At 44.7% G+C, this 23,848-nt stretch overlaps 1 protein-coding gene across 2 annotated transcripts in view; it reads left to right on the top strand.

Moving 5' to 3' along the window:
* The first annotated feature begins 9,138 nt into the window (after positions 1-9,138).
* The window catches only part of LOC116983283 (host cell factor 1-like), a 64,292-nt gene continuing 49,582 nt past the window's right edge, over positions 9,139-23,848 (top strand). For both annotated transcript variants that reach the window (XM_033036970.1, XM_033036969.1), the window contains exons 1-3: positions 9,139-9,351; positions 17,975-18,123; positions 21,318-21,478. In XM_033036970.1, coding sequence (XP_032892861.1) covers positions 9,192-9,351; positions 17,975-18,123; positions 21,318-21,478 — 470 coding nt within the window. In that variant the 5' untranslated portion in view covers positions 9,139-9,191. The remainder of the gene's footprint in view (positions 9,352-17,974; positions 18,124-21,317; positions 21,479-23,848) is intronic.

The raw sequence follows: 23,848 nt of genomic DNA, 5'->3' as shown, positions 1-23,848 counted from the left end.
CACTGTGGTCTTTGTGAGGATACTCTATGCACATGTACTCAATGGGAAGAGATTGGATCTTAACAAAAACTCGTAACTGTTAGCAGCTCGTGGAGCAGCTACCTCACAGCGCTGGAGATCCGGGTTAAAACCAGAGCTCGGGTGCTGTCTGTGTGGAGTTTGCACATTCTTGCTGTGACCGCGTGGGTTTACTCCAGGTGTCGGTTGGAGATGGAGAAGTCAATTTAATCCACTGACGGTTCACAGGAGATACCAAGGAATTTAGCTGCCATATGAAGTGGTGTACAGAGATTAGAACACAATTCAGGAGGGGACCCAGTCTGAAGAAAAGTCCCGGCCTGAAACGTCACCTATCTATGTTCTCCGAAGACACTGCCTGACCAACTGAGTTATTCCAGCACTTTGTGCCCTTTTGTGCATTAACCAGCAGCTTTGTTTCTACATTCAGGAGGGGAACTGGGTTTAAGTTTAGGTTCAGGTCCATTATTGTCACATGTAGCGAAGTACATGCTATCCAAACAGATCAAATAGTTCAATGGTACTTTATTGCCACATGTACCTGGGTACAGTGAAACTCATGCTTTTGCATATAGCTTAAAAAAAACAGATTGTTGTGCTTTTGGTACACAAATCAAAAATGGACTGTGTTTACATAGACTGGACTCTGAAAATGGCACCAAAACAAGGTGTCTCTTGCATGTGAGATCGGTATGCTTTTTCTGTACAATATGCTAAATGGGAATGTGCTTGGGTGTAGCACTGGACTGGTTGTAAGAAAGAATTTCACTGGTTGTTTGCACTTCTCACATGTGACAATAAAAGCACCATTAATAGTCACGGTGGCGCAGCGGTAGAGTTGCTGCCTCACAGCCAAATGCACCGCCGGAGACCCGGGTTCCATCCTGACTACGGGCGCTGTATGTACGGAGTTTGTACGTTCTTCCCGTGACTTGTGTGGGTTTTCTCCGAGATCTTCGGTTTCCTCCCACATTCCAAAGGCGTACAGGTTTGTAGATTAATTGGCTTGATAAATGTAAAAATTGTCCAACTTTCAGTATAGTGGACTCTTTGGAAGGTACAAGGTAATAGACCTAAACGAACCTAAACCAAGTTCCCCTCCTGAATAATACTATACACAAATATAATCACAATCAAGTTATGCTCAAGTACAATAGATAGAGCAAAGGGGAAGTGCAGAATATAATTTGCAGGATTGTAGCACATCAGTTCCATAGACAAAGTCCAATGATCGCACTGGGGTAGAGGTGAACCGAACAGTCCCCTGGTGTATGGAAGAGGAAGAAACATGACATGAGTGTTTAATTGTTGTACGTATCTGGAAGGATAAAATTAAATTTGTACTGGTTGCGGCTTTACAGACACGTTAATACAATAAAATGGATAATTTATTGTATTCAGGAATACAGACCATAATCATGCAAGAAAAGCCAGTATCAACCATCAAGTGTTTGTCATTTTTACTGACAATGGAACAATGAAATCCTTACTTGCTGCAGCTTAACAAGCCTGTAAATGCAATAACACACAAATAAATAATAATAATAATAAGATAAAACAATAAATGAATAACCATAATAACAGTTAGCCATAATAATGCAAAATACAAAACCCATAGTACAACCAAAGACCCAGTCTAGATCACAGTTGCTGAGGTTGGTGTTGTGCAGTGTTCAGGAGACTGATAGCTTCTGGGAAGAAGCTGTTCTTGAACCTGGAGGTCATGTTGTTCAGGCTCCTGTACCTTCTTCCCGATGGTAGTAGTGAGAGGAGAGTGTGGCCAGGTTGATGTGGGTCTGTGATGATGCTGGCTGTTTTTTTGTGCTAGTGCCTCCTGTAGATCCCTTCAACAGTGGGGAGGTCAGTACGTGATGGACCGGTCAGGCAGTGTCCACCACTCTCTGTAGTCTTCGTTCCTGGGTGTTTGAGTTGCCAAATCAGACCGTAAAATGACCAGTGTGCTTTCTGGACATGGCATCCTAGGCCCAAACCTCTTCCTCAAAGTCTTGTGATTTCCAAGTAACTTCCCACCTCCTGAGTTTTAGGTAAGTGAATTCTGAATTATTTTACACCAAGCTTTAAGTTTTAAGCAGCCTGGCTGTTGGCACCCATCGCCCGTTCACTGTTGTTGGGACGCAGCAATTATGCAAAACTTTGATACAGTAATGACTGGGTTATATATTGATCAGGCCATGGGATAATTTCCTACACCCCTTTGAACAGTGTAGCAACGTAACACGTCGTTCAGCTGCTGCCTCAGCTCCAATGACCTGGGTTTGATTTTGAGCTTGGGTGCTGTCTGGAGTTTGCACGTTCTCCCTGTGAACACGTGAGTTCTCTGGTTTCCTCCCACACCTCCAAAGATGTGTATGTCAGTGGATTAATTGTCCATTTGGAGGCTGAGGGGAGACCTATAAAATTATGTGAGACACAGATAGGGTAGACAGTCAGAACCTTTTCCCCAGGGTGGAAATATCAAAGATTAAAGGGCAGAGCTTTTAAGATGTTTTTAAGAAGTGTTTTTTTTTTTAACGCAGAGGGTGGTGGGTGCCTGGAATGTGCTGCCAGATGCAGATACTATAGTGGTTTACAAAAATCTTAGATGGGCACATGGATATGCAGGGAATGGAGTGATGTGGACCATGTGCAGGAAGATGGGGCATTATGGGCTGAAGGGACAGTTCCTGTGCTGTACTGTAAATTAGCCCTGGTGTGTAGCCGAGAGTGTAGCACGCTATCCAGGCAGATCAAACAATAGGTGCAGGAGTATGCCATTCGGCCCCTCGAGCCAGCACCGCCATTCAATGTGGTCATGGCTGATCATCCGCAATCAATAACCACATACCAGTACAACAAAGTGAAAAAGAGAAAATAAGCAGAGTGCAGAACGTAGTACGGCTACAGAGAAAGTGCAGATTTACAAAGTGCAAAGGTTGCAATAAGGTAGATTGGAATTCACCCTTAGCTTATGAGGGGTTTGTTTAAGAGTTTGATAAGATGTAACTGTTCCTGAATCTGGTGATATGTGCTTACAAGGTTTTGTATCTTCATCCATACAGGAGAATGACTGGGACCCGACAGGTCTTTAATTATGTTGGTAGTTTTGCTGAGGTTATGTGGCTTAAATGAAGTTGAGGGTGGGAAGACTGGGTTGTGTGGATTGGGCTGCATCTTCAATTCTGATTTGTTAGAAGAACAAATGGATATAACGTTAAAATAGAAAATCAGCTGTGGGTGATATTGGTGGCAGGGATGGAGGGACTGAAAGTCCTCTTGTCTCTCGTCGTTGCCATCTGCATTATATCAAATGAACCAGCAGAGGGAGGGCCGGGCTCATTTTGCTGATTCCGCAACCGAGGTAAATTCCGCGCCTAAATAAGCAGCAAATGACTATTAAATGACTATTTAAAAAAACGTGAATGCCGCAAATCTAAAAATTAAAACACGGAAATGCTGGAAAAACTCAGCAGGTCAGGCCTTACCCAAGGGATGAGAAACAGTTAAAGTTTCAGGCCCAAAGAGCCTTCCTCAGAACTGATAGTTAACTCAGTTTCTCCACGAAAAGCAAGTGGCCCAGATGGAGTTCCTGGCCGTGTCCTTAGTATCTGTGCGGACCAGCTAGCGGGAATATTCGCGGAAATCTTTAATCTCTCCCTACTCCGTTCTGAGGTATTATCCAGCTTCAAGAAGACTGCCATCCCAGTGCCGAAGAAAAGCAAGACCTCTTGCCTAAACAACTACCATCCAGTGGCCTTGACATCCACCATCATGAAATGTTTTGAGAGGCTAGTTATGAAACACATCACTGCAGTTCGCGTACCGCCACAACAGGTCCACGGACTATAATAATAATAAAAATAATAAATTTTATTTGTGGGCGCCTTTCAAAAGTCTCAAGGTCACCTTACAGAAAATTAACAAGAGTAAAAAAACATAATCGGAATAAAATAAATAATAAAGACATCACCAATACACAAATTAAAGACAGAATTCGATCCAAAGACAAAAATCAAAAATACAATGTGAAGAGAGAGCAGCGGCAGCCAAACCGCTCCAGCGTACACTCTCCCTTCCGACAGCCATCTTGGACACAAACTAAAATATTCACTTACACACAAAAATCATCCCCCCACAATGGTTACCATTGCCATCGCCCTAGCCCTGCACTCATCCCTGGAACACCTGGATAAGAGAGACACCTACGTCAGACTCCGACATAGATTACAGCTCTGCCTTTAATATCATGATACCATCCAAGCTTATCACCAAACTAATGAGACTTAATGTCAGCACTTATCTCTGCAACTGGATACTCGACTTCCTGACCAACAGACCCCAATCAGTGAGGATAGTTGATAAATCATCTTCCTCGATAATCCTCAACACGGGGACTCCACAAGGATGCGTTCTCAGCCTCCTTCTTTACTCCTTGTACACCCACCACTGTGAAGCCATGTGCAAATCTAATTCAATTTTCAAATTCGCAGACAACACCATTGTGGTCAGGATATCAAATAATGAGATGGAGGAGAGAAAGGTAGATTGAGAACCTTGTCTTGGTGTCAAGACAACAATCTTTCTCGTAATGTTAGACAAAGGAGATAGTGATCGACTTCGGGAAGCAAAACGGTACACATACCCCAGTTAGCATTGACAGTGCCGAAGTAGAGATGGTTGAAAACGCCAAAATCCTAGGAGTTAATATCACCAACAACTTCTCCTGGACCATCCATATTGAAGCAACGACCAGTAGCAATGTTACAAAATTTTGAGATTTTAAAAATCAAGTCTGTAATTTATCCCATCAGATAAAGCATAAAAATAAGTTTAATTTGACATCTAATTCACTTTCATATCTCAAGTATTTAAAAAGTTATGGCCATTTTCATACTCGGAAATGAGCATCTTGTTCCCTATTGATTTTCTATGGACATAACAAAAAAGTTGTGATCGTGAACAGTCAAAAGCCCATAACTTTCTTAAAAATTAAGAGAACTGAATGAAATTTTCAGTTATCATAGATTGAAGCATTCTGAAACAAATATAAAATAATCTTACTTGGATGACCTGAAATTAAAGCATATAATTAGTTAGTTACCTAATTGTAGCTAATTTCAGACTTCAATTACTAGATCTAAACATCTATCCATTTCTTAATAAATGATTAACATTTTTAAATAGCCTAAATGTCCAAATAATATTCACAAATAATTCACAATAAAACATGATTTTAAAATCTCATTTACATTAATTTATAGGCCAAATGGAAGGAATTCAGTGTTCAATTGCTGTAAATAAATGCCCATTTAAATCAGCTTTCCAGTGGGTCCCTGTGGAACGCGCTGGTTTAGAACGTTCACATTGCGGTAGATTTGTGCCTCAAATGCCGAGAAAAATACTGCGCGATATAATGGGCCCAAATTGAGCTACTCGCAATATTAAATTTTGTATAAAAGGATCTTTAGAAGCCCTTTTGAATGTAAAAATATACAACCTACCTTCTGCTATTTTCTTTATGAGACCCAGCGGTTGCTGACGGTCGCGGGTTTAAAGATTGATTTTTAAACTACTATAACTATTATTCAAGGCCTTTAAACCTAATAATAGCTTTTGCGACGGGGTCTATCAGCGATTTTTCGTTAATAATTAACTAGGCTGAACATTTTCGATTGGAACAGCTTAGAGAAAATCGCGTTTTAAACCCGCCCCCTCTAAACGGCGCCAAAATCGCGCACAACCTCAGCGGCAGATATTCAGCGACGCTTCAGGTAGGCTTTGCAACATACCTACGACCAGGAAAAGCACACCAACACCTCTTCTTCCATGTGCCCTACAAATCTCACCAAATTGCACAGATGTACCATAGGAAGGAAGCATTTTATCAGGATGCGACACGGCTTGGTTTGGGAACAGCTCCATCCAAGACTGCAAGAAAATGCAGCAACTTATGGACTCAGCCCAGACAATCATAAAAAAACAACCTCCCTTTTGTCTGAAGAAGGGTTTCGGCCCGAAACGTCGCCTATTTCCTTCGCTCCATAGATGCTGCTGCACCCGCTGAGTTTCCCCAGCAATTTTGTGTACCTCCCTTTTATTGCCTCGCACACTGCCTCGTCAAGGCCAGCAGCATAATCAAGGACGAGTTGCACTCTGGCCTTTCCCTCTTCTCCTTTTTCTCATCAGTCAAAAGGTATATGTGTAAAAACCGCAAGATATTGTGTCCTGGGGAGCCGTGTGCACGGCGGGAGTGTTCAGGGGAACGCGCCCCGGTAGGCACAACTCGCCCCACAGGCCTCCCAGGGGACTGCGGAGAGGCCGGGTGGCGCGGCGTGTCTGGGCCGAAGGAGCCTCAGTTGCGGCGGCAATGAGAGCCTCGACGACAACGGGTTCCTCGGCAGTGATGGGGCCTCGGCGGCAGCGAGAGCCTCAGTGGCGGTGGAACGTGAGGGGGGCAGGGAAGACAATGGAGGACCCGGCGTGGGGGGAACTGCTGTGAGAGAAGGTGGGAGAACAAATGGGGACCCGGTGTGGGGGAGAAGGGGGCACTAGTTTTAGAATTCTCTGTCCAGGGGATAAACCTGCGTTCTTTTGTTTGTTTGTTGCTCTTTCTGGCTTAGGCGCTGTGCACACGACAGCCAGCCAACAGTCGTTTGTCCTTTTTCGCACTTTTAATTTCAAGTTTTTGTGTACCGTGTGTGGTGTGAATGTTGGCAGACCAATTAAACTAAAGTTTTATCGTATCGTAAACGCACACCACAAGATTCAGGGACAGTTTCTTCCCAGTTGATATCAGGCAACTGAATCATCCTTCCACTACCAGAGAACAGTGTTGAACTACTATCTACCTCTTTGGTGACCTAAGTTACCTCCTTGATCTGACTTTCCTAACTGTATCTTGCAGCAAACATTATTCCCTTATAACAGGGGTCAGCAACCTTGTTCTGCATAGGGGCCAGGACCCATGTCTGAGCGGATGGCGGGCCACATCTATCGCCATAGTTAATAAATTGAGGTAATAATAATACATACTAATTAAACTTTGACTTGTATTTATATATTTAATCAATATTATCTCTATTGAACACAACAGTTAGTTTGAGACACTGGTATTGAAACTACCCTCACCTCTCTCTGTCCTAAACTTCATGCAGACCAAAGATCCTATATAGGATATTTGATGCAGACCACTTGTTACCCTCTATTCCCCCCCCCCCCCCCATTTCACTCTTTCTCCTCTCCCTCTTCCCCCTCCTCCCCTTCTCTCTCTCCTCCACCCCTCCCTCCCCCTCTCCTCTACATCTCTCTCCACCCCACCTCCCCCTCTCTCCACTTCACCTCCCCCCCCCCCCACCCCCCATTCCCTCTCCCTCACCTCCCTTCTCCTCATTCTCTCCAAGGACCAGTCCCGTCCATTTATCGCTGGAATCCTGCCCGCCGCGTCCACACGAACTAACTGCCAGCAGCTCCTTCGGCGACCCTGACCCCTGGGTGCAGCGCGGTGACGGATGGTTCCAGGGGCGCGCTGAGCATCAGGCACCGCAGCAACTGCACTTTTACATCAGTGGAACCGTGTGCCCAGTTCGTTGGATTATATCAGTTCCGATTTTTTGTATCAGCAAACAGGATTGCTAGGGGCATTAAAGCAAGTCTTTATATCGCTGGCCAAAGAAGTCTAGATGGCGGGAAAAGAAACGCCTGCGGGTCGGATGATTTCGTGTTACGGGCCGGATCTGGCCCGTGGGCCATAGGTTGCCCTGCCTTATAATGTATCTATACACTGTAAATGACTTGATTGTAATCATGTATTGTCTTTCTACTAACTGGTTAGTACGCATCAAAAGCTTTTCATTGTACTTCGGTACCCGTGACAATAAAATAAACTGAAACTGAACTAACTCCAGGACGTTCTCTCAATGTACAACTGAGTTTTGGAATTTTGGAAACCTCTTTGATTAGAACATTTATTCCAGATGAATATAAAAAATAAATTGCCTTTCTGATGTTATTAAATTCACTGCCCCTGGATTCCCTCAAACATCCACCTTGAAGATATTTTATCCAATATAATTTCAAAGTTCTCTCCCAAATCTCTCTTAAAAAGTTAAAATCATCAATTTCTTATGAAAGAAAGTTTCATTTCTTTCAGTCTGACCTTCTCTGTATTTTCAGTATTTTGGTTTTATTTAAGGTCTCGTTTTGCTTTTGTTGATGTTTAAGTTATCAATAACGAATTGGTAATTTATTCCCGAATATCAATGAGTGCGTAATGGCGTCACCACGTCGCTCTCCGCCCCATGCCGGCGCCGAGCTGTAACAACACTTGGCCGCAGGACCACATCCCGGCCTGTCTAACTCATCCGCCTGCCTGAATATCACCAACATGTCATTTTAAAGATGTGCCAATAATCGCTTAATTTGCAATTTATCGTTTCTGTCGCACAAATTCAGCGACAGAAACAATAAATTGCAAATGACTCCAATTAAATAGACAGGCAACGGGGTCCTTACAGTTCGCTGCATGGATGGTTCTTGGTTCTTCTTGAAGTTATGACAGTCTCCAGTTTCGTCCACCAGTGTTTTATCTCGTGTGTTTTGGAGCAATGATAAAAACCTGTCGGGCGATCTATTCATAATTACATTGAAACATATACATTTTAGGTTTTATTTCCAACTCCATCCGGGGATTCACGCTCTTTATAGGTGTCTACAGACGTTGCCTGAAATAAAAATATTTTCTCAATCCGTACTATTTTTCAGCTATGATATTATGCAAAAACATTGAATTTCAAATACATTTGAATCAGTCCTTTCAGTTTTAGAAAAAGTCAAACAATAATTTTATTCAGCGAGATAAGTGGGCATCCGGGAACTCTGTGGGTGGAGCTCCGCCTTCGAATACACGTCCGGGTAACTTCCTTCATCAATATAGACGGTAAACAGACAAATTAAAATAACACGAAGAACTAATTCGCGTGTAGAATTTTGAATCAATCAAAATAAAGTGTGTTCATTATCTACAAAAATAAGTGCAGCGAGAGAGGTGGGGTTGTGGTGCGGGGGTGCTGCAGGCAGTGCAGGGGCAGCGCGCCAGGGGTCCTGGCCGGGGTCCTGCATGGCCAACATCCGGGCCCTGTTCTTCTCGCCGCCGCTGTCCGGAGAGAGGCGGCGCCAAGATGGCGGCTCCCATACTGCGCTGGAAACGCGTTACCAACAGCAGCGGGCCGGTACCGCGGCCGCGCCACGGCCACCGCGCCGTCTCCATCAAAGAGCTGATGGTAGTTTTCGGCGGCGGCAACGAGGGGATCGTGGACGAGCTGCACGTTTACAACTCAGGTGTGGCGGCGGCGCCCATGGCGCAGTGGCGGCGCTGAGACGTCGGTGTGGGAGGGAGGGAAGGAGGGAGGAGCCGGGCCGCCGCTGCACGCTCACGCTCACGCGCGCCGGGGAAACAAGATGGCGGCGCGGGCACGCGCGGGGTTTTGGCGCCAACAGCCGGAGCGCGCGGCCGCCGTCCCGTTTTATTTTACTTTATTGCTCTCCCGCATTGACGGACGGGATCGAACAGGAAGGGCCGCCCCTCCCCCTCCCTTCCTACCTCCCCCTCCCTTCCTACCTCCCCCTCCCTCCCTCCCTTCCTACCTCCCCCTCCTTTCCATAATAACATAATGTAATGATCTTGAGGTAGTGATCATAATGTTATTTATAATTCATATTAGACATTTATAATATGATATTTTTTAATATTCTTAAGGTAATGGTTATAACGTTAATAATGCTGTTTATAATGAAACATGACTAACATAATGTCCGTAATATAACATTTTGAAGAAGGGTCCTGACATGAAACGCCGCCTGTCCTTTCCCTCCCCACATGATTCCCAATGTATACAAATAGCAGCCGCCTATGGCGCTGACAAAAGTTACAAAGCACATCAGCTCCTCCTTTAGTCCCGTCCCCGTCCCCGCCCCCAGTTCCCCCACGCTAGGTCCCCATTGTCCTTTGTAACCCCCCCCCCCCTATTGTCCATTGTTCTCCTCCCATGGATGTCCCCTCACGCCGGGTCCTCCATTGTTCTTCCCACCCCCCCACACGGCGGTCCTCCACGCTCTCGTCGACTGCGTGTCGGCGATGTGTGGCTGACATGGATGTAAATAGAAACTAAGGTTGATGATAGGGGAGAATGAGGTGGGTTTGACATGTTTTGGGATATTGTCGGCAGGGTGCAATGGCATCCTTAAACGTGATTGATTCTTTTAGGTGTGTATTTAATGAGATGAAAATCTGGAAAGAATGTATCCAATTCCATATAAATAATTTGTGATCTATTGGGAAATCTGATCAGACAGATTAAAGATTGCTTTGAAGAATAAATACTACACTTTAAAGATTGACTAGACCAAGTGGGACCGGTTGGGTCCCATCCCCTCAACGCGCGGTTGCTGTGGTGTGAGGGGGGGGGGCGGCCTCCAGCATTGCACACACACTAACCACCCCACACACACACACTAACCACCACCACCCCCCCCCCCCCCCCCCCCACCCACACACACACACACACACACACACACTAACCACCCCACACACACACACTAACCACCACCACCCCCCCCCCCCCCCCCACCCACACACACACACACACACTAACCACCCCCCTTGATATTACTCATTCGCTCCATTTACCCCATCCCGGCCATATTTATTCACGTATAGCCCTCAACTCGCAGGTGCATCTAAAGAGGGGGGGCAGAGACAGAGGGGGGCGGAGAAGGGAGGGACAGAGTCGGGGGAGGGGGGAGAGGAGGAGGGACGATCCAAGATCAGACTTTTAATAGTTACTAGACCAAGTGGGACCTATTGGGTCCCGTCCCCTCAACGCGGGGGGTGAGGGGCAGCCTGCAGCGTCACATACACTCTAACCACACCTCCCCACACACACACACTAACCACCCCCCACACACACATCTAACCACCCCCTTTGATATATTAATATTATTTATTTGCTCCTTTTACCCCATCCCCGCCTTATCCACTCATGCATAGCCCCCAACTCGCAGGCGCGTCTAGAGAGGGGGAAGGAGGGGGGGTTTAGAGAGGGCAGAGAGAAAGAGGGGACAGAGACAGAGAGGGGGGGTGAGAGGGCGGGAAGAGAGGGGGGCAGAGTGAGGGAGAGGGCAGACTTGAACTCGGCGAGTGGGGCGTACGGTGAACGGGTGGGGAGGACGCTGTGAGTGCAGGGCGGATGCTGAGCGAGCGTGGCGGATAGCCGGCCGAGTGGGGCGGACAGGGGGCGGGGTGGACGGCGAGCGGGCATGGAGGGCGGCGACCAAAGGACTGTGAGTCGGTGGGGGGGGGCCATCACTCGCAGCCTGTGGAACACAGCGCAGGCTGCACGGAGCAGACCACTATGACGTCATCAGCGAGACCATCTCATTTAGATTCAAAGTCTTTTCAGATTTGTGAACATTTTACTAACTTGAGAAATAAAGCATGAATTTTTCAGATAAGGTGATTTTGGCTTCCATGGAAAAAATCTCTACTGGAATATGTAAACATTTTACTGTTGGCATGTCTTTTCGAGAAGATGTGATTATGCACACACGCACACACACACATCCAAAATCAGAGTCTTAATAGTTAATTAGACCAAGTGGTACCCGTTGTGTCCCGGTTGCAGGGGGGAGGGCCTGCGGCGTCACACACACTAACCACGCCCCACACACTAACCACCCCCCCTTGATAATATTATGAATTTGCTCCTTTTACCCCATCCCCACCCTATCCACTCACGCATAGCCCCCAACTTGCAGGCGCATCTAGAGGGGGGGGTTAGAGAGAGAGGGGGGGGTTAGAGAGAGAGGGGGCAGGGACAGAGAGAGAGGGGGCAGGGACAGAGAGAGAGGGGGCAGGGACAGAGAGAGAGGGGGCAGAGACAGAGAGAGGGGGCAGAGACAGAGAGGGGGCAGAGACAGAGAGAGCGAGGCAGAGATGGAGAGAGAGGGGGGGGGAGAGGAGAGAGGCTGTGGGAGGGGATAGGAGGCGAGGGCAGGGGGAGAGAGGCCAGAGGAGGAGGGGGGAGAGGAGGAGGAAGGGGGGAGAGAAGGAGGAGGGGGGGGGAGGAGGTGAGGAGCGGGCAGCGGGATGGGCATTAACCAAAAGACTCCGAGTTCAGCGGCTTCAATCCAGAGCCCCGGGGAGGGAGGGGTCGTCACAGGGGAGGGCTGGTTTCCAAACGCAATACTCCCTCACTCTCGGCTGCAGGCGGCAGGCTCCAGGCTTCATGGCCCCACTGTGGGGGGGGGGGGGATTGCGTCACTCATAGCGCGTGGAACACAGCGCAGGCTGCGCGAAGCAGATCCATTGTGACATCATCAGCGAAAGAGCCGGTTTATTGTGAAAGTTATTTCAGATTTGTGAGAATTTTCATAAATAACTCGAGAAATAAAGCTCGAAATTTTCAGGTAAGCGATTTCGGACCCCAGGGGATAAATCTCTATCGGAATATGTGAACATTTTACCTTTAGCGCGTCGTTTGTTCGAGAAGTCAAGTACTTTTTAGTCTACCTCCACTTCATTTTATCTGCACCGCAATTTATCAAATTAAATGAAACCACAAATAAAATGCTCTGCAGATAAAGCAGTCAGTGCCTGTGAAGGGAAACAATTAAAGTTTCAGAGATTCATTCTGATGAAAGTTAATTGAGCTGAATGTTCCAGCATTTTCTGTCATTATTTCAGACTTCCAGCAGCTCCAGTGATTTACAAACTATAATCCCTAATTTTAAGAAACTTTTAGACCCCTTCACTTTTTCCACATTGTGTTAAGTTACAGCCTTATTTTAAAATTGATTAGATTCACTTTTATTATCATCAATCTACACACAATACCCCAGAATGAAGAAGCTAAATAACTGAAATATCACATTTACATAAGTATTCAGACCCTTTGCTATGACACTCAAAATTAAGCTTAGGTTCATCCTGTTTCCGTTGATTATCCTTGAGATGTTTCTACAACTTGATTGGAGTCCACCAATTAAATTGATTGGACATGATTTGGAAAGGCACACACCTGTCAATATAAGGTCCCGCAGTTGACAGTGCATGTCAGAGCAAAAACCAAGCCATGAAGACGAAGGAATTGTCCTTAGACCTCCGAGACAGGATTGTGTCGAGACACTGATCTGGGGAAGGGTATAAAACAATTTCTGCAGCATTGCAGGTCCCGAAGAACACGGTGGCCTCTGTCATTCTTAAATGGAAGAACTTTGGAACCACAAGGACTCTTCATAGAGCTGGCCGCCCGGCCAAACTGAGCAATCGGGGGAGAAGGGCCTTGGTCAGGGAGGTGATCAAGAACGCAATGATCACTCTGACAGAGCTCCAGAGTTCCTCTGTGGAGATGGGAGAACCTTCCAGAAGGACAACTATATCTGCAGCACTCCACCAATCAAGCCTTTATGGTAGAGTGGCCAGACGGAAGCCGCTCCTCAGTAAAAGGCACATGACAACCCGCTTGGGGTTTGCCAAAAGGCACCTAAAGGACTCTCAGTCCATGAGAAACAAGATTGAACTCTTTGGCCTGAATGCCAAGTGTCACGTCTGGAGGAAACCAGGCCGCTCATCACCTGGCCAATACCATGCCTATGGTGAAGCATGGTGGTGGCAGCATCATGCTGTGGGGATGTTTTTCAGCAGCAGGAACTGGGAGTCTAGTCAGGATCAAGGGAAAGATGAATGGAGCAAATTACAGAGAGATCTTTGATGAAAACCTGCTCCAGAGCGTTCTGGACCTCAGACTGGGGCGGAGATTCACCTTCCAACAGGACACAGCCAAGACAACACAGCAGTGGCTTTGTGACAAGTATGTGAATGTCCTTGAGTGGCCCAGTCAGAGCCCGGACTTGAACCCAATCGAACATCTCTGTAGTGACCTTAAAATAGCTGTGCATCAATGCTCGCCATCCAACCTGACAGAGCTTGAGATGTTCTGCAGTGAACAATGGGAGAAATTACCCAAATACAGGTGAGCCAAGGTTGTAGCGTCATACCCAAGAAGACTTGAGATTGTAATCGCTGCCAAAGGTGCCTCAACAAAGTGCTGAGTAAAGGGTCTGAATATTTATGTAAATATGATATTTCAGTTATTTATTTTTAATTTGCAAACATTTTTTTAAATTTATATTTTTATTAGAAGCAGTGTACAAAAGCATAATACATTTATTGTACAGCTTCCATTTTAATTTTAGCAAAGATGAAATAGAAAAAGAAAGAAAGAGAGAGTGAATGTGTAAAAATAGAACCCCTAAACTACCAAATGAGTGAAGTCACAGAGTGAGTAAATAAAAACTTTAAAAAAATAAAAAGACAAAAACGAAAAATAATTTAAAAAAAACGTGTTGATATAACTGTTTCATTTCTCACCACACCCATCACCCTGTCTGTAAATCGGTTTACTTTGCAAACATTTCTAAACACCCGTTTATGCTTTTTTATTATGGGGTATTGTGTGAAGATTGATGATTAAAAAAATGAATTTAATCAATTTTAGAATAAGGCTGTAACGTAACAAAATGTGGAAAAAGTGAAGGGGTCTGAATACTTTCTGAATGCACTGTATGGATCAAGTGCAGGTAGAGGAGATTAGTTTAGCTTGGTATCATGTTCGGCACAAACACTGGACTGAAGGGCTTGTTAATAATAATAATAATGGATGGGATTTATATAGCACCTTTCTAATACTCAAGGCGCTTTACATCGCATTATTGATTCACTCCTCAGTCACACTCGGTGGTGGTAAGCTACTTCTGTAGCCACAGCTGCCCTGGGGCAGACTGACAGAAGCGTGGCTGTCAATCTGCACCTACGGCCCCTCCGACCACCACCAATCACTCACACACATTCACACACAGGCAAAGGTGGGTGAAGTGTCTTGCCCAAGGACACAACGACAGTATGCACTCCAAGCGGGATTCGAACCGGCTACCTTCCGGTTGCCAGCCGAACACTTAGCCCATTGTGCCATCTGTCGATCTGCTCTTTGTTCTCTTTTCAGTTACTCCACCTCCTTGCACTCTGTTAAGACCTGGATAGAATGAATGTTTCCACTAGTGGGAGAGTCTCGGACAAGAGCGCATAGCCTCAGAATAAAAGGATGAACCTTTAGAAAGGAGATGAGGAGGAATTTTTTTAACCAGAGGGTGGTGAATCTGTGGAATTCACTGCCACAGACTGTCATTGGGTATTTTTAAAGCGGAGATTCACAGGTTCATAATTAGTAAAGGCATCAAAGTTTACAAGGAGAAGGCAGGAGAAAAGGGCTGAGCGGGAATAATAGATCAGCCAAGATCAAATGGAGGAGCAGACTCGATGGGCCGAATGGCCTAATTCTGTTCCTACGTCATATGGTCTTGATGATAAATGTTTGCATTTCCCTGATGCAAGTTTGTCTTCCTCATCTCTTATTTAAAATGCTGCTTAAAACGTATTCCTTTGACCGCACCCGCTATCTCTCTTTAGCTATGTTAAAGATACTATATAAACGGAAAACACCACATATTGGAGTGATACAACGGGTCAGGCAGCATCTCTGGAGGACATGAATATGTGACCTTTCGGGTCGGGACCCTTCATACTGATAATGTATAAATGATTTTACATAGGTAATTGGGAAAGGGTATTCTGAAAGGTAAATTTATGATTTGAAAATGCTTTGTCGAAAGATATGAGAATATATTTGTGAAAAACTTTAATCTCTGCACACTAAAGCAATTGAAAGAAAGCATTGTCCCATTTATATTTGCTATCTATAATTGATTTTAAATGTCTGACAATCTGTGTTTCCCGAGTGCTTGAGATAACAATTTTAGCAGAGAGGGCAATTCATTTGTCTTCAAATTTACATTTATGGTTCAGCTCGTCACTGTAACGATGTCTATTAACCATGAAGCAGCACAAGCTAATGGATACGGAGTCATCTTGCGTGCTAATCACTAAAATGATTCTGCATCTTTGCATCACTAATTCATTTGAAGAGAAGGTTTTGAAATTGATATCTAACTCCCGCGGCAGGAGTCATTAGTTCATAGGCTGACTCCAGCTGTTGTAAGAGCAAAGGACAAAAGAAAATGACACAACTTCAAACTCACTAGTTCGAGTGCTAAACATTAAATTCACTTTGTATATCAAATGGGTTGTCTGGTGGTTCTATGTGTGGCACTAATTGAACCTTGTTCTCCACATTTATCACATGTGAGTTTACTATATAGAATATGAACCTTGTCTGTTTATATCTGACTGTGTAATCTAATCTCATCACCTCTATTTCACGAAACCAAAGCCACAATTGAAAGCACAATGGGTGCACAAACTGCTGAAATATTTATCCCCAAAAAAGCACAAAGTGCCGGAGTAACGCAGCATCTCTGAATGACATGGATAGGTGACATTTTGGGTCAGGGCCCTTCTTCAGACTTCATGCGCCACCTATCCATGTCCTCCAGAGATGTTGCCTGACCTGCTGAGTTACTCTGACACTTTGTGTTTTTAATGTATATCAGCAGCTGTTGTTCCTTGTGTCCTGAAATATTTATCGATTCTCCTGTCTAATCATCTTTCAATATCCCATAAATCCCAACAGGTCCAATATTCTGGAGGCGCAAAAGGCTGTGATCTTCAGCAAAATATAAAAAGTGCTGGACAAATTCAGCCAGTCAGGTGGCATCTTTGGAGGGAATGGACAGATGGCGTTTCAGATTGGGACTCTTCTTCACTTCTCAACTGCCAACAGAAGCTGAGTTTGAACAAGGGTCCCAATCCGAAATGTCAGATGCTGTCTGACAGTTACTTCACTACATGTTTTAACATCCATACCTCAGTTGATCTGTACTCTAACTGTACTAGGCCGGAATGTCATCCTCTTGCATGCTCCAAGACCCATTCCATTTATGTCCCAAATGCTTTGATTTTAAAATCTATCCTTTTCTACCCCTACAGTTTCTTACAGCCACGTATTACATTCTCTGTCCTAATATAACCCCTCTCCCCAGCAACTGATATTTTGGTTCCTATTCTCTGAAACTTTCTCTTCTGCCTCTAAAATTCATCTTGTCAACTAAAGCACTAAATATCTGTCACCCTTTTCCCACTTCCACTTCCTTTCATAAAACCTTCACATATCCCACTAAAGTACCGTGAGATTTTACTTAAAACGCTGGTGCTAGATTCATTCTTTATGTCGGAACAAATATCTGCAGATGCTGCTTAACACACAAAAGGATACAAAGTGCCGGAGTAACTCAGCGGGTCAGGCAACATCCCTGGAGAACATGGATAGGTAATATTTCAAGTTGGGACCCTTCTTCAAGACTGATTGTAAGAGAGGAGAAGAAAGCTGGAAAGGGGGAGAGGTAAAATAAATAAAGCGTGGCAAGTAATGGGTCAACCTGGCTCCCTCTGGCTTTACAGACTGCAATTCTTCAGACCTCTCACACCTTCTTTCTTATCTCTGGCCGTTCCAACCGTTTGTCAATTAACCCCTCCCCCCTCGCCTATGTTGACCTAGGTCACGCTTTGTCCTGCCTCCCCCTTTTCCAGCTTCCTACTCCCCTCTTATAATCAATCAGAAGAAGGGTGTCCACCTGAAAGATCATCTACCCATGTTCTCTAGGGATGCTGCCTGACACACTGAGTTACTCCAGCACTTTGTCTTCTTTCTAGATTCATTCTTGGTTTGTGGAAAGTTATAACATTTCTCTCTGTGTGGGGGCAAACAAGTTGGAGTGAGTGTCAGTCTGAACTATCTATAAAATGTTATACTCCACAAATGATTCATTTCGTGAAGCAGTGTGGGTGGGGAGGGGCTTAAATGTTTGAACAAAGGTTTATATAAATAAAAGCATTTGTGCATATTGGTAGTGGAGCACTGCAAGATAATAATTTAATTCTCTTTGCTCTCAGCGACCAACCAGTGGTTCATCCCGGCAGTGCGGGGGGATATTCCCGCAGGATGTGCAGCTTATGGATTTGTGTGCGATGGGACTCGCCTGCTGGTCTTTGGTGGCATGGTGGAGTATGGAAAGTACAGTAACGAGTTGTATGAACTGCAGGTAAGTTGGGTGAAACATGACCCCTGTGGCCATGGCACAGGCGGGTCCAATAGCCGTCGTGGTTGCTCCGCAGAGATTGTGCGTTTTTTAACTATTATGTTTATTTTTACTATCTTTCTCACTACTAACACATCAGCACTAACACTCTACGATTGTAAAACACTTTTAAACTTAAACTTTAGCGTAACCCAAGGTTTTTTAGACACTTTATTCACTGATCCAGCGTAGCCGGCAGAGATCATATGAGCGAGCCGCAGCAACAACAGTGGAAGCGCGGCGGGGGGGGATTCGGAACAGGCTAAGAGCTCAAGCCTGCCGTCCACCTTTGCCCAGCATTCTTCTTGCTAATGTCCAGTCCTTGGATAACAAGATAGATGATCTCAGGGCGAGGATTAGATTGCAGCGGGACACAAGAGACTGCGACATATTTTGTCTGACGGAGACTTGGCTGACCCCGCTGGTGCCGGATCAGGTAATATGCCCAACCAAGTCCTTCTCTGTTTTTCGTGTGAATAGAACGGAAGAATCTGGAAAATCAAAGGGTGGAGTTTGCTTCATGACCAACAACAACTAGTGCAACCCTAAGAATATTAAGACACTTTCTCGTACCTGCTCGCCGGACCTGGAGCGTCTGACGATCTCATGCCGTCCATTCCACCTTCTCCGGGAGTTCAGCTCAGTCATGATAACAGCCATCTACATACCACCGCATGCGGACACCGACACGGCACTATCGGCCCTACACGATGTGTTATGTCACTCCACGACGGCACTAAATGTCATGGGGTCCTACAGCACAGAAACAGGCCCTGCGGCCCAACTCGTCAATACCGATCAAGATGCCCCACCTGGGCTGGTCCCATTTGGCTTTTGGCCCATATCCCTCTAAACCTTTCCTATCCGTACCTCTCTTAAATGCACAACTATGGATAACACACACGTGTTGACAAAGGTCTGGAGGTTGTGGCCTCGTGAAAAAGCTGATAGAACAAAGCATGTACAAAAGGAGGTCAAAAAAGAAAAGGTGTTTATACGTGTATGAATAAAAATGAAGTTAATGCAGCAGATTAGTTGAGGGTAGCCTGCCTGCTGCTACCATAATTATTGGCCAAATCGCCTGTCGATTTCAGAGGTAAAATAAAATTACACTGGTGGCTGTAATTAAAATGAAAAGAAGGCATGGAGAAGAGGAGAATGTTTGTCATGAATTTGGCTCAATGGTGCAAGCAGGGACTATTGTGGATGGAGCCATGACAAACTAATGTGCAAAAGGGCTCCTTGCAACGACACCTCTTGCCATTCGCATGCGGCTTAAGTGAATATTTGGCAGAGGGTTCTGAAAATGATTTCCAACACATTGAAAACACAGTGAGTGTTTTAAACAGTCATTAACCTTGATGAAAGACCAAAGATAAGCTTGAATGCCATGTAAATTATAGACAATGAGAGCATGAGTGTTATTTTAATATTTGCTGGAAATTGGCCGTATGCATTTCTCCCTCTCGCATCATTACATGGAAAGAGTCTCAGCATACTGAAAAAATAAAAATGTGTTTCTCTTGATCAAAGGCCTCTTAAGTTCTGAAGTTAACAGATCATTCCTGAACACCAATGGAAAAAAAAGTAAAAGTAAAATCAAACTCCTAAAAATGGGTGTACCTTGCTTATCTCCTGAAGCTATTCACATTTAACCTGAGCTTCAGATGTATGGATGGCATGTAGTGTAGATATTTCTAATTGGACCAATAGTGTTGGCACGATTTCAGTATCCAGCGAGTTAATATCAATGATACATTTATCAATTCAAAGATGCTGTCCTCGCATGTTTATTTTACCTGAGGATTTTTATGCTTGCTTCATGTAGCCAACAACCTGCTATCATGAGTTTGCAGCACTATTTACAAATTCTCTCCCAATCTTAACAAAATGTTTTCCAAATTAAGCTGTGTGCTCTTGCTATTCTGGTGAAAATAAATTATCTTTGGGATAAACTGGATGAATCTCTCCTGTTTACAAAAGCAACAACGTAAAAAGAAATATAGCCGTTATGCAGCGATTTTTAGTGACTCATTTATTTCAATCATATCAATGTTTTCTCATAACTAATCCAGCTAATTGAGAAACTTTAAATAATAAATAAATAATAAAATTGTTTAGATTTCATTGTTTGGTTTTGGTATATATGACTCTTCTTTGAATTATTCAAAGGCCATTATAAGTTATTAATGTTTCATCATCATATTCCATTTGTGCACAAATATGGATATGGGCGAAATACAGGGAAAATGGGACTTGCTTAGATGGACTATCTTGGGCGAGTTGGGCCAAAGCGCCTGTTTCATGTTGTATGACTATCTATAACAACTGGGAATTCTGGTGATGGGGTGCAGGGAAATGAAAGTATTCCTATCTTTGCAATTGTGGGGAGAGAAACTGATTTAGCTCTTCATGTTAAACTGATCAAAGTTAGTAATTGACTGAAATGTTACAGTAACTGCCTGAATAGATCATCAGGCATTCAAAATCAAATAGATTTGTTATTTATTTGAAAACGGGCCATTTAATTGGTGTTGCAAAATTGGGATTGCACACTGCAATGCAGTTATCAATTTATCAAGCAACTTGAATTGTTTCTCTCTACAGAGCATTTTGATCACTGTGTAAAATTGGTATGGATTAGATTGTTTCCATAAGAAATTGCCAAGATGTTTAGTTTAGTGTAATATATTGTCACATGTACTGAGGTACAGCGAAAAGCTTTTTGTTGCATGCTATCCAGTCAGTGGAAGGATTATACATGATTACAGTCAAGCCATCCACAATGTACAGATACAGGATAAAGGAAATAAAATTTAGTGCAAGATAAAGACCAATGAAGTTGTATTAACGATAGTCCAAGGGTCTCCAATGAGGTAGATGGTAGGTCAGGACCGTTCTCTAGTTATTGATAGGATGGTTATAAATAATTTATTTATATTATGAATATAGAGTGCTGATAATTAACTAAGTTCACGCTGGTAAGAAATATGTTTTGGAGAATCTAAGAAATGTGTTGCTGTTTGATATTTGGCCAACAGAGCTACTTTTGAAATCCCTCTGCATCTTTTGTGGCCATCATGTAATCAGCAGTAAATGTTTGATGATACCAGAGAAGAAATGGCCAATAATTTCTACTGCTCTGCTCCTATTTCCAGGCAAGCCGGTGGGAATGGAAGAAATTGAAAGCCAGAGCCCCCAAAAATGGCCCCCCACCATGTGCCCGACTCGGACATTGCTTTTCAGTAATCGACAACAAATGTTATTTATTTGGGGGATTAGCCAATGACAGTGAAGATCCAAAAAACAATATCCCACGGTAAGATTGTTGTCTGCTTATTTTTTGTTTTACAGCCGCTCCAAGCAAAGGATCGGTCCAGAATTATAGATGTGGCTTTATTTGGCAAAGGCAGAAGGTGTGTGTAGAGGTTAGGAAATCAAAAATAAATGCTAGAAATACTGATGCGATTTCTAGTGAGACTGAGATCAAGACGCACACCTGGAGTTGAAAGGTTGATTAATTAATCTTTCTGATGACTGCAGGAGATGAATGCTGTGGGAATACGTGCTAGGAAGAATAATAGGATGATGGAGAAAAATAGGAAAGGACTATACAAATGCATTTCTTAAATAAGCATCTCAGATGGGTGATTTCACTGTTGGGATTCAATGGGAATTATAATAAGTAGTTCCTTGCTAAGTTGAGCATGGCGTTGTTAACTACATATTGTTTACTCTCAACATTAGTGGTGGAGAAATTGGTAAAAACCTATTGGAAAGGGCACAAAGTGCTGAATTAACTCATTGGGTCAAGCAGCATCTCTGGAGAACACGGACAGATGATGTTTTGTGTCGGGAACCTTATTCAGACTCAAACCACTGCTTCTCCCAACAGTTCCCCTTCTGCATCCTGCATCCTACACTCTCTGCCATGCATAGGCACCAACTGGCCTTCTCTCTGACTCTCTCGCAGCTCCAGGTCTCACTCACCCAATGGACCTCATCTTTACTTAATTCTTCGCCAGATCTTTTTAAACAATCCAAAAACCTATTGGATACGGCTTTCACCAGCCAGACTTACATTTAGTCCTGCATGTGCATCTCAAAGTCTCTTCAGCTGTGGTGCTGTGCAATACTGCTTTGCAATTGTGGAATACAAGTATACTGAAAATTAACAGATGATAAAAGTATTATAGTATTTTCTGCTGATTTAAACCGCTCTCCAATATCAATTTTGGTGAGCCCCAGGTTCCCAGGCAAGGTCTGTAGAATCATAGAAATAGAAATATATAATTATAAATGAGTCATATTCAGGCACATGCTGTTAATAAAAATAAAAATAAAGAAAGTAGCAATTCAATATACCCAAGGCTTCCAAATCTCCTTCTTTCTGAATTACTGAATGGGTGGGGGGTGGAGGGTGACAGCAGCTGGAGAGATGGTGGGAAAAACAGGAGCACATCGGGACAAGTTGAATCAGTTGTGATCTTATTGAATGACAATACTAGTTCAAGGGACCAATTGGTTCCTTTCACAGGGTGTGGGGAGTCTGGTCAGGGGTAAAGTTGCGGGGAGGGCAGGAGCGTTGAGAAGGAGGGGGTCTGGGATCATGCCAGTAACCTACTTTCGGCGATGGAATTCAGGACCGCGGGCGCGGAGCCACCGCATTGTGGCCGGGGAGGGAAGTAGCTCGCGCGGCTGCGAGCGGCCGCCGGGACCGGACCGCCATCTCAGCGCCTTCTGCCAGCCCGCTCACCTCTGGCAGTGCTCTCTGTCTGAACAGTGAGGGGACCAGCTCAAGAGCAAAGATCATAGAGCGGAGCGGGTCAGTGGGCGATGGATAATAGGACAGCGGGTGGTGGAGCTTACTCCTGTGTCAGCGTGAACAAGGGACCAATTAAGGTTACTCGCACTGACTCATGGAGTAAGCTTCACCGCCCGCTGTCCTGTTATCCATCGCCAGCTGACCTGCTCTTGAGCTGGTTGCTGGCATGATCCCCGACCCCTCCTTCTCAACGCTCCTGCCCTCCCCGCAACTTTACCCCTGGCCAGACTCCCCACACGCTGTGAAAGGAACTCTTTCCCGCCCCCCTCCCCCCAGCAGCGCTGTCCTTTTACAGCCACTTCCCACTTTACACTCGCTGAGCCACCACAGCCCTCTGTGTCCACCTTCAAATCCAGAGCCAAACAAAAAACACAGTGCTGGAGGAACTCAGAGCGCCGGACGGCACCCGCGGAGGGAACGGACCAGGAGCCGCCACGGGCCAGGACCCTCCCGAACAGAAAGTAACTGCAGATACAGCCGTCACCGCAAATCGTCAAATGATTCCGGGAATGCCGAGGCGACAGGGTGAGAGAGAGGGAGTGAGAGAGCGATAGAGAGACGAGATGGGGAGTGGGAGAGAGAGAGGGAGGGAGGGAGCGAAAGACGGAGAAACACAATGTGGGTCGGTAGGTGAATGACTTTACCTGCAGGAAGAAGTCCGTGCTCGTGGTCCGGAGCCCTCAATGACAATGAGTTATAAGAAATTCTCACAATGAGTCATCAATACATCGATCCACATTCCTCAGTAAATGTAATTGTGTTTTTGACCAAGTATTAATGATGGAGTCCCGTGAATTTTATTCAAATGAACGCGCCTTCATTAATACTTGGTCAAAACACAATTACATTTACTGAGGTATGTGG

This window comes from Amblyraja radiata, chromosome 18, assembly GCF_010909765.2.
Source record: "Amblyraja radiata isolate CabotCenter1 chromosome 18, sAmbRad1.1.pri, whole genome shotgun sequence".
Classification (NCBI taxonomy): domain Eukaryota; kingdom Metazoa; phylum Chordata; class Chondrichthyes; order Rajiformes; family Rajidae; genus Amblyraja; species Amblyraja radiata.
This window is presented reverse-complemented; position numbering and strand designations above follow the sequence as displayed.